At 44.0% G+C, this 16,634-nt stretch overlaps 3 protein-coding genes across 3 annotated transcripts in view; 1 reads left to right on the top strand and 2 right to left on the bottom strand.

Annotated features, from left to right (window-relative positions):
- Positions 1-1,409, bottom strand: part of ciiih12orf43 (chromosome III C12orf43 homolog) — a 3,140-nt gene extending 1,731 nt beyond the window's left edge. The window contains exons 1-2 of the mRNA XM_027278270.1: positions 1,246-1,409; positions 1,111-1,140 (exon numbers count right to left, since the gene is read on the bottom strand). Coding sequence (XP_027134071.1) covers positions 1,111-1,140; positions 1,246-1,366 — 151 coding nt within the window. The 5' untranslated portion in view covers positions 1,367-1,409. The remainder of the gene's footprint in view (positions 1-1,110; positions 1,141-1,245) is intronic.
- A 911-nt stretch (positions 1,410-2,320) lies between these two features.
- On the bottom strand, positions 2,321-5,964 carry LOC104937965 (potassium voltage-gated channel subfamily V member 2-like). Its single transcript, XM_010754289.3, has 2 exons — positions 4,630-5,964; positions 2,321-3,602 (listed from the first exon to the last, which is right to left on the bottom strand). The coding sequence occupies exons 1-2, from the start codon at positions 5,962-5,964 to the stop codon at positions 3,336-3,338; spliced, it is 1,602 nt and encodes a 533-aa protein (XP_010752591.2). The 3' UTR covers positions 2,321-3,335.
- Positions 5,965-10,030: 4,066 nt separating this feature from the next.
- Positions 10,031-16,177, top strand: LOC104936125 (transmembrane protein 150A). The gene is made up of 8 exons (XM_019268069.2): positions 10,031-10,151; positions 11,911-12,160; positions 12,598-12,645; positions 12,728-12,814; positions 12,904-12,971; positions 14,134-14,261; positions 14,339-14,516; positions 14,714-16,177. Exons 2-8 carry the CDS (start codon positions 12,096-12,098, stop codon positions 15,016-15,018), a joined length of 879 nt encoding a protein of 292 aa, XP_019123614.1. The 5' UTR covers positions 10,031-10,151; positions 11,911-12,095; the 3' UTR covers positions 15,019-16,177.
- Positions 16,178-16,634: the final 457 nt, after the last annotated feature.

Here is a 16,634-nt window from a genome sequence, read left to right as displayed (position 1 = left end):
GGCTACAAACTGTAGCTGCTGCTAGTTAAACTTAGCTTTTGGTGTTTACACAGCAGCTTTTGGTGCAGCAGTGTTGTGCCAGAACAGGAGCTGAGCGTGCAGTGTAACCTTTAAACTCAGCTGACGTTAGCCACAGTGTAGCAACATGTTTCATGCTTTGCAGTGACGTTAGCTCTGACTTTGGACTCATTTAGGGACGGGAATCGAGAACCGTGTGTTTCAATTCCATGGAATCGTTTGGCAGTTTATCTAACGATTCTCTTATCGATTCCAGAAAGCACGACAAATTACGTCACGTAACTTTACACAAGTTTCTCACGTGCAGTGCAATCAGTAGTAACAATGTCACCCACTCGGTTCAAACGCTCCAAAGTTTGGCTGCATTTCACCAAAACAGACGTCAACAGGGCGACTTGCAATCGTTGCAAAGTGGAGATAACAGCGTCGGGAGGGAACACGACCAACATGCAGAAACATTTGTGCACACAACATGTAATATTTTTAAATGTCGTGTTTTTGACACGCTTCAGACTGGAGATGAATCTCAACCCAGCAGCAGCAGCAGCAGCCAGGCTGTGACCTCTGACCTCTGTGGTTACTACAGAAGGTAAATAACACACTGCCTACCATGTTAGAGCCATGTGCTGCTTTGTGAAACATGCTGTAACAGTCACATTAAACGAATGCCTTCTGCATTACATTTAGAAGATGACCATGACGAGAGAGAGAGTCTGCAGCTGTACTAGTCCTCGCTCCAGTTCACTACCTCCTCTAGTTGATGCTGATCAAACTGTTTGTTTCCCAAATGAGAATCGATAAAGAATCAAATCGTTAAACAGAATCGACAAAGAATCAAATCGTTAAGCAGAATCGACAAAGAATCGAATCGTTAAGCGGAATCGATAATCGAATCGTAATCGTAAAAATCTGATCAATTCCCATCCCTATTTATAAGCTAACGTGACAGAGGAAGCTAAGAAGAGTAACACGGCTACAAACTGTAGCTGCTGCTAGTTAAACTTAGCTGTTGGTGCAGCAGTGTTGTGCCAGAACAGGAGCTGGAGCACATGTTTCATGCTCTCAGTGATCAGCTGTTCATGTCAGCTCACCTCTTTGACTGCTGCAGGTCAGAGCCTCCATCTGCAACACACACACAGTCAGAGTTAATTAAAGTGATTAAACTTAATGAAGCAGCGTCAGCTCCTCCGCGGGTTTCAGGTGGACTCGTGGCCGGGAGGAGCTCACCTGTCCTCGGCTCTGTCCGGGTCTCCCACACGGCCTCCTGGCACCTCCTCAGCGCCTCCTCATCTTCGTCACTGCTCGACTCCTCACCGACTCCGACCATCTTTGCAGCGGGGCCCGCCATGACACACGGCACGTGCTCCCGGTGTTGTTGTTCAGCTGAGGATTCTGGGTAACGTAGTCCAGACTGAAGCCTTTAAAAACTTTATTTAAACACGCTGAAGACAGAGAGGCTGATAATAAAACATCACTTCTTAAAAAACTTCTAACTTTTTTAATGCATTTAATTTATTTTATTTTTCTATATTTTATTGTTGTTTTATGTAATTATTTATACATACTTTTTTTTTTAAAAATGTTAATTGTTTTATATTGTCTTTGTGAAATGAAAAAAATTAACTTAACTAAATAAATAAAAAAACGCGTTTTAAAAAGCTGCTATTAAATAAGTTTTATTATTATTATATTTATTTTTTATATTCACAGGAAGTGACGACAGAAATAAATACATTAAGATAAAATAAACATATTCTCCATATTCTAATTTATATTTTTAAAATCTTTCTTACCTAATATTTTGTTCCTTTACATCAGAGTGTTGAAACATCTGAAAGATTTAATTTAACCCAGTTTTAATTCACAGCGGATTAAAACTGGGTTAAATTAAATCTTTCAGATGTACAGAAGAATATATATACAGTATAGTATATGTGTATATATATATGAGGTGTGATGGTGTGGAGATGCTGTAACCAACATGGCAAACATCTGGTTTGAGCTCAGTGGGACCATCATTTGATTTTCCAACAGGACAATGACCCCAAACTCACCTCCAGACTTCGTGAGGATGCACATCCTGACCTTAACCCGCCTGAGATGGTTTGAGATGAGTCGGCTCAAACGCTGCAGCATCCACACGTGTTAGTTTATTACTTAAAGCATTAATTACTTATACAGAAGAAGCACAGAGTCTCCAGGAGAGGTCAGCAGAGATGTGTGCAGCTGAACAGGTCAGACAGGCTGACGGTGAACATGAAGGTGAAGTCAATGAGGACGACATGTTTAATGAACAGTTTGGTGTTTATTGAAAACAGATTGCATCCTGCAAACTACTGAACACTGCAAACACGTGAAAAGCCTGTGAAGGTTTAGTAAACGCTGTAAGCCGATGCAGACCTAACACCTGAGGCATAAACTAACACATGTTGAGAGCTGCTGTCATGACGATAAAGGTTTGATCTCTTCAGAAGGACGCTGACGATATCAATCCCACTTTGGATGACGGTAACAGATGTAAGAATCTTCCTTATAAACGTGTTTCAGCATCACTGAATGTGATCGTATCGAGAGAAATATTAAACCTAACATGCAACAAATGGACAAAATAGAAATATTCTAGATGTGTTGTGCATCATTTTATTCACATTCCCTCCAAAGTCTTTCTGAAATAAAAGTATTGTTTGTAATGACAGACCGTCGAGGAGGATGCAGCAGGGCAGGAGATGCTGATGTGATATGTTGTATATCTAAACTACAGGTTGGTATTTCTTTTATTTTTATGTATTTCTTCTTTTTAAAAATCAGCATTTTCTGACTATTAAGTTACAAAAATATGTTTCCTGTGTACAAAAGCAAATACTTAAACTTGAAGGGTAACTTTAGTTTTCCTGTGTTTGTCTAATTGACTCTAAGTGATCTTCCTCTTGTTTGTTCTTCTCCTCTAACTCTGTGAATTCAGGTTATATTCTAATCATTGTTGGATCAGTGGAAAGACAAAGCAAGGTTCTGGTGCATCTTCGATATAACTGGTCTGTCCCTGTAGGATCCACAATGATGTCAGACTTTTAGAACAACAATCTGAGCCTGTTAGCGGACGTACTTCGACGTTGCAGCCAGTTTTGCTTCTGTTGGCTTCAGCGCTCTCACTCAATATTTCAAAATTTGTCCCCATTAGTTACCCTTTAATGTTCACCCACATGGTGTGGCAAGCCTTTTGTGTGATCCCTCACCGGCTTCCCAACAACAAAGCTGCCAATTTACTGAAATGGACGCCGGACGTGCCACGACTCGTTCCATCACATTCCCGGATGAAATCAATCAACTTCACTTTGTGGGCTTCCAAAGCAGAGGTTGAACTTTTTTAAAGACCTTTTGGCAAATCTCACCTTCCCTCGTTTCTTCGTGGAGGCCGTGTACTGATTGGACTTGAGTTTAGAGTAATAGTCTGAGAACTTGTTGAAGAGGATGGATATGGGCAAACCGTTGAGGATGATGCCAAAAGCGATGCAGACGAAAGCGAACACACGACCCAGCATGGTCTCGGGGTAGATGTCTCCGTAGCCCACTGTGGAGATGCTGACCTGCGGGGTGAGGAGAGAAGTCAGTGGTGACGGGCCGTACATTGACCCGACATCTTAGCCCACGGTTAAGAATGAAACCTTCTTCAGCCACTTTTATCACAACAGTAAACCTCTTTTGTGAGATACCAAAGATTCAGTATCCTACGTCCTGCACTCAGTGTTGTGAATTGTCAATACATTTAAATAAAACTATTCAACTGCTAATCCAGATTTTATTGTTTCACATCTGGAAATCTTAACCCCTACTGTATTTTACCGACTGATTCTCACAATCACGAAAGGTTTTGTGTGAATTCATTCATAGTTTTAAGAGATACTGGACTCAAAGATGGCAGTCCCTCTGCATCAGTCAGATGGACACAACAGGAATCCTTCACAATAATCATTACTATGATTACGAGGATTATCATTCCTTCCCCTGGATTAGAAGAAACGATTCTTCCACTCGGTCAAAGAGGGAAGGAAATGATCCGGGTTTGTTCATGAAAACCGGCTGACATTAACCAGGTTATCCCACTCTGACCAGCTCATTGCTGGATTACTCTTCAGCATTACCACCATCACTCTGTCATTCCTTCGCCATCTTAGGAGGAACCTTCAGCTTGCAGAACACTACTGAATGATGTGCATCAAAAGGGATTAAGACATGAGTATACCCAATGCTGCCTGAGTACTACTACTGTACTCATTTATCCAGAGAAGAGAAATCTGGGGCAACTGGACTTGATTGTAGATCAATGAAGAAGTTTCACCTCTCAAACAAGTCCAATTGCCCCAAATTTAACTCTTCCTACCAATTGCTGACTGAAGAATAAGTAGGTATACTAGTCTGTGAAGGTTCTCAGTCGTCCTGGTCATCTTAAATCTGGGGCAACTGGGCTCGGTTGTAGACCCATGGAGATATTTCAAATCTCATCCAAGAGGCTTCTTCAGAACCGAAGAAGTCCAGTTGCCCCAGATTTAACTCTTCTCAATGAAAGTCAGTATACTCCATGTACCCAAATATACCCTGCACTGATGTACTTACAGCTGCCCACCACCACGCATGAGGAATGCTGGTGAAGTTTGTTTGTGGCATGTCATGCTCCACGGTGTAAACCATAGCAGAGAAGCTGAAGATGCCCATTGCAATGAAGAGGAAGAGGCAGCCCACTTGCTGGTAGCACTGACGCAGAGTGAATCCAAACGCCCGCAGACCCGTGGAGTGTCGCGCCAGCTTCAAGATACGAAAGATTCGCATCAGTCTCATGATTCTCAGCACTTGGCCCAGCTTCCCCACCTGTCCCACCGCCTGTATGTCGGCCTCGTGCTTCATGTAGTTTTCTTCATTGTCGAAGAACTCCAGGAAGGCCTGCAGATACTGAGGCAGGATGGCGATTAGGTCCACGGTGTTGAGCACGCTCCTGCTGAAGGATTTGAGGTCAGGGGTGGACACCAGACGGAGCAGGTACTCCATGGTGAAGAAGGCGATGCACATGGACTCCACGTATTCCCAGTATGTCTTTCCACTGAGCTGACCTGTGGGAGTTCTGTATTGCATCTCATCCACAGTGTTGAGAGTCATAGCCACCAGGGAGATTAGGACAAACAGGCTGGAGGCCAATGCCATAAGCTTGGCCTTGACGGACGAAAATGGCTTCTCCATCAAGTTCCAGATAACTCGGCGCTCCCGGCCCATGAACATGTCATGAAAGAGCTCCTCATTCTCCTCGATCTCCACCTCGGCCTCCAGCTCCCTCTGGATCTTCAGCTGGTCGTTCAGCTCGTCCTGCCTCTCCTCGAAAGAGATACGGCAACAGCGGTGGGTGTTCTTGATCCTCACGCCCCAGTAGTTGATCTCCTCCAGGAAGTTGCGTGGACACAACTCGTCCCTGATCCACAACACGCCAGTCCTGTAGAAGTTGAAGATGCTGTGGAAGACATCCGGATCCCTGTCGAAGAAGTACTCATTGTTGGTCACAGTGTAGTCGTCGCACAGGTCCAGCTTCATGTTGTGGTCCGTGTAGGTGGCCAGACGCCCTATTCTGGTCTTGGGATACTTGGCAGCCATCTTGTAAGCTATCTGGTAGGGCTTCCCGCCTACGTTGATGTTGATCACGTAGTTCTTTTTGGCAGGTGAAAACTGCTTGGAGAAGTTGTATCCAGCATTGTCATTCTCTTCATCCTCGTACTCTGCGTAAATGTCGTAGATGTCCTTGCTCAGGTCTTGCATGGAGTTCCATGTCTTCACGCAGCTTTCCTTGGCTAGCGGGTAAGCAATGTCCGAGGGTCTTCGATTAAAGTCCGAATCGGAGACTTTGTAGTTGGGGAAGAGACTCTGTCTCCTGTTCCACAAGTTGGACACCTTGCGGGTGCTCCCCATGTCGATCCCCCAAGACTACACAGCAGACAGAGCGCTCAGACCAGTCGGCATTACTGCTGTCTAATACCCCCTTCACCTAAGCATGGAGGACATGAGCAGGATGCCTCATGGCCCCATTAATGTTGCTGACTGAGAGGATCCGCGTGCTTACAGGACATCTAAATACTATTATCCCCTCCTGAGCTGCCCGGCTGACATGACGTTGGCTGTGTGGCACATCTCAACAAATGCCCATCGTGAACGCACCCCCTCTTTTTGTTTCTAAAAGTTTTATCATGAGTTCACAGTGCTTGCAGCTTTCCCATTTAAAAACATAAAAGACAACAGTCAGTGTGTTCCTCACGTGTGTTTATGAATGCATACACGCTATGCCATACATTAATCTGTATACAATCCCTACAGATTACTCAGTCATATTGGAAGGCTGCGGTTGGAAAATAACGTTGCGTGTGTTCTTGTTTCTTTCGTGCTGTTTGAGAAAAAAAAACATTTTATGATGAATTTCTTTGTAGATACATTTTAGATTGAATAAATAACGAATAAATTTGCAATTATTTGTTTATCAGAATGAAATCAGAATATGTCGTATATAACAAAATGCTAAGATAACAATAATAATATAAGAAAATAAAGAAGTACAAAGCTGGTTATTTTTGTTATTGTGCTTTAAGATTCCTCCACCGAAGCAGAACAAAGGACGGAGGTTGGTGGATTCATAAAAGAGGATAAAGGCTTTAAGCATTAGCCTCTTTCCTGGCTGGGAGGGGCTGCAGGAAACATTTTATTGATACATGTCGATAAGTTTGGGACATTAAACTCCTAAGAAGTCGACTATAACTCGAACCTTCCAGATTATTGTCCAGAGATGATTATCGATTATAATGAACCAACTCAGGATTTAAGTTGTTAAAGTTCATTTAAGCAGAGAAGTTAAAGCTGGTCTTGTTAGTACAGTGTGTAAAGAAGAAATAAACTGGATTTGTAATGCAATATTCATGATATATGATATTTACTGAGTGATGTACTTTATCTGTGAAGCTTCATTGATGCTGATTTACCCTTTAAAACAAGAGAGGAAACAATAAAACTCACTTTTACTTCAAGTTTAGTTTTTATTGTTACCAGCATTTAGTTTTATTCATTTCGGTATCAGTTTTAGAGTTTTCGATGTTTGATGATTTGTTGATTTAAGTAAAGACATGCAACAAAGACATTTCCTGCATATTTCTACTTTATTTTATTTTTGTTATTTATAAAGTCTAGTTTTTATTCTATATTTTTAGGTTAAATGTTTTTGTCACACTCTTAGTTTTTAGTTTATATACAGTATAATAACTGGTAGGACCAGTGGTGTATTGTATTGTATTGGGTAAACTCTAAACTTCTACATATCGTTTTCATGCAGTAACTCACTAAAGCAAACTTTAGACGTTTCTGTGTGACTGATTTTACTGCATTAGTTTGTTTTGGTCATATGCAGAGTACAGTATGACAAACATCCTCACCTCTCTGTGATTTTCATTCACGTCTAATTATTATAATAACACGATAATAATAAACTTTATTTATATATTTATAAGACTGTAGAAGAGCCAAATAAGACAGACGTAGAGTTAAAACATTAACCTATGTGTAAGAATATTTAAGAGGGCTGCAGATGATGTTGACATGTTTAAAAAGCTCTTTTCAGTCTGTAATATCTTTTTATACATTTGAATCTGTTTTATTATTTGGTTTCTCCTTTTCTTCTTTTAATCCAGCCTCAGGCGTTTGCACAGTTTGTGTTTTTAGTCATTTATTACTTAATCCCGACCTGTTGATGGATGCCTTCCTAACAGAGAGAGTTTCCTCTCAGTTCATCATGCTGGTTTTTCCTTCATTGATCCAGAAGGCGTCCAGGATCACGATGATAAAACACATCTTGATACTCTCCAGGATTAATATCATCCACTCTCCTGGTTTCCTGTCGGTCACTATTGTCCGCAAGATTTACGGATCAAATTTAGTATAGTCCCTTCAAAGCTGCTTAAGAATGGAGGTTATAATCCCTCATGTAGGTTTATAAAGCCTCCTGTCACATACATTCATACACCTACACACTGGTATTTCAGTCCAAACACAGTTTACAATATAATGACTGAATTACAGTATTCTGTCAATATGACGCACAAACTCAAGTAAATGTTTCTTTTTCAAGTTTCTCTGATTGTTTCTGAAAGGTTAAAGTTAAATAAAAGTGACAGGATGAAGCTTCAGACTCATCCTGTGTTAGGAAAGTTAAACAAGACGAGAAAACTGAATCTGTCAGAAAAGAAGAACATGAGGTTTGTACGATTATGCAAAGTTTAAAAAGTTCCTAAAAACATCAGAAAACTCACCTACCATGAAATATTCTGCTACAAATTCATCCAAACCTCCTGCAGTCTTTTTTTTTTACAGCTTGAGTTCATCGCTCAGTTTATCAGCTGTTCTCTTCTTATTGTTATGAACTGAATATAAAATACTGAGAAATCAGCTCCGTGCAGTGAGCGCTCGCTCCAGCAGATGGAGATGTCACTGCTGAGCTTTGATTTGAGTGTATGCAGTCTGTGTTTAACACCATGTCTGCTCTGCTGCAGCAACAACACACTATTTAAAGAACACAGTCAAACCTGGAGTCACATCAGTGATCGAGTGAAGCTGCTAAACTCCACTGTCACATCAGTATGAAACATGTTGAACATGTTTAATCAGAGTCATTCAAAAAGGGAATAAATCAGAATATTAATGAAGCTCAATATGATGGAAGGAAAATGTAGATTAAACTCGCTTGGCCTCACATTAGAAGATTTTAACAGTGTGATACGCTCAGAGTTAATCACAGCCGTGCTGATATTCAGTATAACAGCACGACACAAACATTTACAGATGTTCAGCTCAGCGTGTATCTGATGCACCGAACAGCTGCTTTCAGTAAAATAACGTTGGTCTAACAGTAAAATAACGTTGGTCTAACATTAAAATAACGTTGGTCTAATATTAAATAACGTTGGTCTAACATTAAAGTAACGTTGGTCTAACAGTAAAATAACGTTGGTCTAACAGTAAAATAACGTTGGTCTAACATTAAAATAACGTTGGTCTAACATTAAAATAACGTTAGTAGTTGCAGTCTGTCTTTGTGGATTATGTTGATGCTGAACAGTCAGACTGTCGACATGTGACTTTATCTCGTGTTTCTACAGTGAAATGTTTTTTACGGACACGTAATAAATTGTTCGATGTCATATTTCTTAAAGGGACAGCACAGGGAGCTTCAGCAAACTAAGATTGTTAATGTAACATTAATATTAGCACAGCTGTGACGTGGAGCGATACGTGTGGTGAACAGTCTCAGTGCCGTTATTCTCTATATCAGCACACATGAGACGACTCTCGTCCAATCAGATCACTCGATCAGAACTAACTGTTGTTTATAATCTGATATCATCACAGCTCCGGACAGAAGTTAAAAATCTGATTCCAGGTTTGAAACGTATAATTTTAAAGTAACATAAACAGATTTAAATCAAACTTCTCATTGGACATTAAAGAGGCGTCGCACAGCTGGGCCCCGACAACAGCTGCTCCGTCAAGTTACAGCAGAATAACAGCACGGATTATGTGAAAATAAAAGCATCGTATTTACCTCAGAATAATCACATCAAGACCAACTGGACTGGGCAGGTGATGGACATCTGTCCAAACAAGATAGATAGATAGATAGATAGATAGATAGATAGATAGATAGAATCAAATACAGAGGTAGAAAAAATAAAAATAAAAACACAGAATGGGACATGGACACTTCAAGATAAATAAGTAGATAAGGTGCAGATGATGGTAATGTTATTGTTAATAACAGTGTATAATAATAATATATAAACAGATAGATATGTGCAAGGTGTGCATACATACCTGTAATATATAATATGTACATGTGTACAGTGTGAATTCCTTAATATTAAAAACAGCCCCATTAAATATATGAGCTTTTAAAAATAAATGTTTTGTAAAACAATAACTCAATTATTACAGTGGAACCACCGTGCTCTTATTTTGAAACGCAGCCCCGGACGGTTAGCATCATCCGCCGGTAAACGGTGTAAACGGTGTTTTTAAAGGGAACCAAGGTTGTCGAGGTCCGCGGCGGGCTTAGCGGGTTGAAGGTAGGTGCAGACCCGTCTCTGTGCGCGGACTGTCCCGGTGCTGTCGGTGCTCTTGTCCCCGCCGTTGAGCGGCTTCACCGCGGTGGTGTTAGCGGAAATCAAAGCGCGGGAATGAGACAGCCGGGCTAGCTCGGTGGAAGCTAACGAGGCTAACGGTGTCCCGGTTACCGGGAGGCAGAGGCTGCCAGAGGGGATGCTGCTCCGGTGGTCGGCTGCGGAGACGTGGATGGACAAAATAATGAAGTGTTAATTAAAACACGTCGTTTAATTCTCGGTTATATCGAGTGTTTGAAGTGCAGGGGCGAGTGTGAGCTGTGAGCGGCCGAGGGGCGGCTGAGGGGGGGCGGCCCCCCGAACAGAGACACGGACACACGGACAGAGTTCAGCTGCGTCTCACAGGCTAATTAACAATGTTTAATTAATGTAATTACAGATATATACACACATCTTAATGTGTCACAGCTGCACTGAACTTTCACCAGCTGTTTGTCATTTATTCTGCTGTTTCTACAACAATATGTGACAAAAAAATTAATTTATTTCTTTGTTTATATCGAAAAAGACTACGTCCAGGTTTTAGACAGTCTGCGGGGACGTCACAGAGACTACTTGTTGTTCTGGTTCTGTTCCCACAGATTCACAGTTATTGATGTTTTGTGGTTAAGAGTGAATAAAACTCCTTCCTGGTCTTCACTGAATATGAGCTCTAATAACAACAGTAACAACAATAATAATGTTATTTATGAAAACACCTTTTTAAAAACAGTCATGTGTTTTGACAGACAGAGACTAAACAAGACAAAATGAGAGAGGAACATGACAACATATAAACATTAAAACTAAGATAAATAAATAATAAAACCATTGAGTTTTATTGTGAAATGTGTCTTCGTCCCTGCTCGCTGTGAACGCTGTAAAACAGGTTTGTTGCTGATTTTTCTGTGAATGATTCAAACTCAATAAAACAGAAACTCGAGCAGCTCCTCGAGCGTCTCCGTGACGACTCGGCCAAGGTCGCCGTGGACCGACAGCAGCTGGATCGTTTTACAGCGTGTCCAAATAAAAAGGAGCTGTCGTTCCACACAAAGGTCAAACTCACGAAGAAGAACACGTTAACGTGGTTTTACAGTTTTGTTGTCGAGGTGACTGAATCCTTTTTTTTTGTTATTCCTGCTGACGTGACAGAAACATTTTGTTCTTCCTGTTCCCACAAACTGACATTTACATTAAGTTTGGATTCATAGTTTGGGTCGATGTACGAGCCTCAACCACCAGGACAGTTCCTCTAACGTCCACTTGAGTCAGTCTCCATAAGTCCCCATGTCCAAATGTCCAACTTCACAGCAGAAATAAACATGTTTTACAGCCTGGTACAAAAAACAGTTTTGGTCTCTGTAGCTAATTTCCCCGTTCATGACAACTGTACTGAGGGTGAATTTATATACAACTCACCTGTTCAGGTTATATTAAGGCTTAAAGTTATGCAGGATTAAGAGCGTGGACGCTTTGATTGACAGGTGGGTGTGGTCTCAGAGACTACGTCCAGGTTTTAGACAGTCTCAGAGACTACGTCCAGGTTTTAGACAGTCTGCGGGGACGTCACGGAGACTACGTCCAGGTTTTAGACAGTCTGCGGGGACGTCTCGGAGACTACGTCCAGGTTTTAGACAGTCTGCGGGGACGTCTCAGAGACTACGTCCAGGTTTTGGACAGTCTTTGGTCAGATCAGGTCTCAGTTTATTTCCCATCTGTCTTTCAGGTTGCTGCTGGTTGCGGGGCCCGTGGAGCTGAAGCACCATTCCCCCTCTCTCTCCTCTCATGTCCCCCCCTGTGTGTGTCCCTGTGTGTTAGTGTCCCCCACCACCCCGTCCGTCCCTCCCATCGTGTCTCCTGCCCTGAAGACTCACCCCATGCTTGGGACAAAGCCAGCTCACTGCCAGCCCAATGACTGCCTGGATCGTCCTGCCTGTCAGCCTGTCTGCCTTCTCCATCACGGGAATATGGATCGTGTGAGTCCCTGAAACACGACTCAGATTTAACGCGTTCAACATCACGACTTTATCGAGGCCGCTCGCTCGCTCTCATTCGCTGTCTGTGTCGCTCAACACAAACCACATTAAGCTTCTCCGTGATTCAGATTCAGAAGCTGCTTCATGAAATAAACAAAGTCAGAACACGACAGGTCGAGTCTCAGAGTTCAGTTTCAGACTGTGATTGGCTGCAGCAGTTCGACGTCGGGCTGCCAAAGTCAGATATGGTTCAACTTCTACGACCTCCGATCAGATGATGGAAACACCTGAGCTGGATCTCGTCTGCTCGCGTCCTGACAAAGACGTTAAAAAGACTTGAACTTCATCGTTTAGTTTTCTCTGCGCTCACTGAACTGTCTGATGTGTCGCGTGTCGTATGACGAGGTTTGAACTTTGTGTGTGACGTTTCCCGGCAGGTACGCCATGGCTGTGATGAACCACCACGTCTGTCCTGTGGAGAACTGGTGAGTGATTCGTCCTCCTTCGATGCGAGCCGGTTAAAACTCGTTAAAGCGTCTGAATGAACTCGCCGTGTCTCCGTCACAGGTCTTACAACGTCACGTGCGCGGAGGAGCTGCCCCGGCCGGGCTTCCCCAAGACGTGCTGCACCATCCAGGACATTCCCCTCATCAGGTCTCGTCCTGCTTTGTTCCACGTGGTGCTGATCATGTGATCACATGTTCAGGTGAAGCTGACTCAGCTGTTCTGTCTCCATGTTACAGTAAATGTGGCTCCTTCCCTCCTGAAAGTTGCCTGTTCAGCCTGATCGGCAACGTTGGAGCCTTCATGGGTAAGACAGTTTCAGCTCACAGCACCTCGTAAAACACGATAAACATACAAACATCAGGAGAGCAGACCGTCTGTCATTCAGAGAGACGTTAATCTTCTCATTTAAACTTTCCCAGAATGTTGAATTATTCCTTAAAATGTGAAAATCTTGAAGTATAAAGTCGTAAAATATGAAAATATTTTGTAAACTGTAAAACTTCATCGTTAACAGATAATTCAAGTAAAACTCGACGCTCCGCAGTGATTGTGTGTGTCATATTAACCTCGCAGAGCGGAGGAGCCTGAAATAGCCTCGAGCTCTCTAATCAATAATGGATGCGGATTTCCTTCCACTTCCCCCCTCCGTCCTCCGTCCTCCGTCCTCCACCCTGCACTGAGCCTCCATGGCCTCTCTCCGTCCCTCCTCCTCCTCGTCAGCACTCAGCTCTGCCTTAATTTACCCGTCTGTCTTTGACTTCGTCTCTCCTGCTGTTTTCACCATGGATTCATGATTAACGTGTATTCACATTCTCGTCTGTTTCTTTTCAAACATGATGCTAAAGCTGCGTCCTCTAAGGATCAGCAGATTGAGCGCGGTCACATCATGAGACTACAAACGAGAGACAATCATGTAGAGGAACTGTTTTGTAATCTGAAGAAACGTCAAGAAAAACATTCAGTTTGTGAACAGAAGTCACATGTTTCGTTTTCCGTTGATCCGCGATTCATTTCGTCAACGGAAACTGAACGAAAAGACAAAAGCGAGAAGCTGAAACAACCTTTGATGATAAAAACAATAATTAAAACTGTCACTCGTGAACCCCGTGATACTTGAACTCCTTCGCTTCTCGGAGAGAGCAACCCACTGGTTTTCCGGTACAGCCTCAGATTCGGAGACGCCGCAGAACTCTCGCCCCGGTTCTAGTTGAAGGTCACGGTCAGATGAAACGAACAGAACCACATCGTCTGCATAGAGACGAAATATCAGCTTAACCGTGAGATCCTGTCCACGAATATCCCGAACCGGTTCAGAGACAAGAGCCGACCGCAGTGTCGAACAACTACTGAAGACGTGTTGTGACTCGTTTGGGTCCAGACGGGTCAGAACATCAAGAACCTCACATGTCGTGTTGTTGTTGTGGACGTACTGTAATCGTGCACGTCTTCTCCCGTGTGTCCTACAGTGGTGATGGTGTGCCTTCTGCGCTACGCCCAGGTGATCGAACACAGCCACCGATGTTGGGTCAACACCAGCGCTCTGGTGTCCGGCTGCACCAACGCCGTGGGTCTGGTCATGGTGGGAAACTTCCAGGTAAACTTCGTGTAACAAACCCTCTGACATGAACTCAGACGAGTGTCTTCTAACCGCACGCCGCTCTGTCCTGACAGGTCGATCACGCCAAGTCTCTACACTACGTGGGCGCCGGCGTGGCGTTCCCCGCCGGGCTGCTGTTCGTGTGCCTGCAGTGTGTCCTCACGTACCGGGTGGCTGTGACCGCCCTCGACTACTGGATGGCCCATTTCCGCGTGGCTCTGGCTCTGGGCGCCATGGTCTCCCTCGTCCTCAGTATCCTTGTTATGTTTACCTCCTGTAGCCATAAGTGTGCATCACCTTCTGATGAACCGGACCTGAACAGAACCCAGCAGCAGCCTACTGAGGTGGTTTTCTTTCTCAGAGGCTGTGAACTCGGCCCGGTCCGGCTGGTGAGCCCGGTTCTGAACTTAGCATCAGTTCTGTCTTCCTTAACGTCCTCCTCTTCCCAGGCGGCATCTTCTTCATCCACGAGAGCTTCGTCCTGCAGCACGCCGCAGCCATCTGCGAGTGGGTCTTCACCGTGGACATCCTGGTCTTCTACGGCACCTTCACCTACGAGTTCGGCACCGTCACCAGTGAGACCATGATGGCGGGCCTGCAGCAGAGCCTCCACCACCACGGCTCGGGTGTCATCATGGGTCCCGGAGCCCGAGGCTCGACGCTGAGCGGGGCGACCAAAGGCCTCAAGTCGCCCGGCGGCAGCAGCACGTCGACGCATCTCAACTGCACCCCGGAGAGCATAGCCATGTTGTAGCCACGGAGGTGCATCATGAGCGGCGCCAGTCCGACCCGCTGGAGCCATGAATGTTTCCAAGACGGCCACTTTGAGTTTGTTTCGTAATCCCTCCTCCATCGACCTTTCTTTTTCTTTTCTCTGCACGGCACTCGAACGAGAGCAGCGATTAATGTTTGTGTAGTCGGTAGAAATCACTGAATGTTGAGAAGTGACTCGTTAACGGTCTCTGTGTTTCACCAATCACGCTTCTTTTATCCGTTTAAATGACGAGTTCAGGACGAGAGCGCCTCAATCACTTTTTTTGTCGTCGTGCGTCTCACGCCACGTTTTTACCGTCCCGGTGCAATAAATCGCCATCGATCACGTGACCGTGAGCGAACAAATGCCTTTTTTTCAGCATGTTGAAGTCGCCTCTGTCCAAACACTGACGTTAATTCCAGGCTGGACCCTTGGAAGCCTTATTTTGAGTTCTTGGAATGACTTTCGTGTTCAGCGTGAAGCTCGTAGACTTTGTGCCATAGATCTCACGGCGGCGTCACGCAGATCGAAGTCCAAGCGTCCGCTCCAGACTGCCACGAACCGAAGATGACGAACGCCACTCGCTCATTAAGTTCCTACAGTATTCTGCCCTCCGGATGCCAGCAATACGCTCACATCACCTACCTCTTTTTATCTTTTGTGGGGTCGATGTCTCCATCTTCACGGCGGCTTGAAAAGTGTTTTGGAGTGACGGCGTCTCACTTCACTGATGGTTTGTACGAGTGCACTGTTCTCGCCTTATCCCTCCGTACTGTGCCCGGGGAGCGCGTCTTCGTTCTTTGTGTTCACCATACTGTAACCGAGGTCAAACGGCAGCTCGACGTCGAGCCCCTCGCATCAGGGCTGGATCCGAACCACGAACCATCGTCCACAGGCCAAAACTTTAAGGTGGATCTGAATCTTTTTTTTTCTTTGTGTTGTTAAAAATGTTCACACGGTTTGAAGAGGCCGCCCGGCACCAAACGTTTCCTCATTTCCTGGATTTAAACAAAGAGTTTGAGAGAACGGTGACGGAGCGAGTCCACACGGATGATTTTGTTTTTATAAATTCTGTAAATATGTATGATTTGTCTCATTTAGGTATTTTCATTTGACAGAGATTTATATTCAAATATGAAATAAAAATGATAAATTATTAGCAGATGTTTGACGCCGCCTGGTTCTTTGTAGAGGAGCTGGAGGTCTGTGAAGGTCGAGAGGAACTGGTAAGACGTTCCACCAACGGGGAACAACAGAAAAGTTTGGACGGGTTGTTCATCGGAGGAGGTGACGTACGTCTGAGAGAGCGAGGAGAAAATAAACGCTGCAGCCGTCGACTGTCAACAAAAGTCTTTGGTCGGATGTTTCTTGATATAAAAAGCAGATTTATTCATTTGAAGCAGAAATATAAAGACGTGTCGAGCTGACGACGTGAAGACGATCTCAGATCTGAGTGAGAGTGAAACAGAGATCATGACGTGATGGACACCTGAGACGTCTCATGATGAGACGTCTCAGGTGTCCATCACTGCAGCTCAGGTCAGAGTCGCCTAAAGTTACATTAGATAACGCCTCATTTGCATATTCAAGCATCATGTGATCATCACTGGTCTCCT

Source organism: Larimichthys crocea, chromosome III, assembly GCF_000972845.2.
Source record: "Larimichthys crocea isolate SSNF chromosome III, L_crocea_2.0, whole genome shotgun sequence".
NCBI classification, from domain to species: Eukaryota; Metazoa; Chordata; class Actinopteri; family Sciaenidae; genus Larimichthys; species Larimichthys crocea.
Note: the sequence above shows the minus strand (reverse complement) of the source record. Positions and strands in the feature narration are given on the sequence as shown.

Coding starts and splice junctions, on each gene's coding strand:
- LOC104937965 (XM_010754289.3), bottom strand. CDS start 5,964: ATGGGGAGCACCCGCAAGGTGTCCAACTTGTGGAACAGGAGACAGAGT. Junction 3,603..4,629: donor ATGCGTGGTGGTGGGCAGCT/GTAAGTACATCA, acceptor CTCACCCCGCAG/GTCAGCATCTCCACAGTGGG.
- LOC104936125 (XM_019268069.2), top strand. CDS start 12,096: ATGACTGCCTGGATCGTCCTGCCTGTCAGCCTGTCTGCCTTCTCCATC. Junction 12,161..12,597: donor ATCACGGGAATATGGATCGT/GTGAGTCCCTGA, acceptor GTTTCCCGGCAG/GTACGCCATGGCTGTGATGA. Junction 12,972..14,133: donor CAACGTTGGAGCCTTCATGG/GTAAGACAGTTT, acceptor TGTGTCCTACAG/TGGTGATGGTGTGCCTTCTG.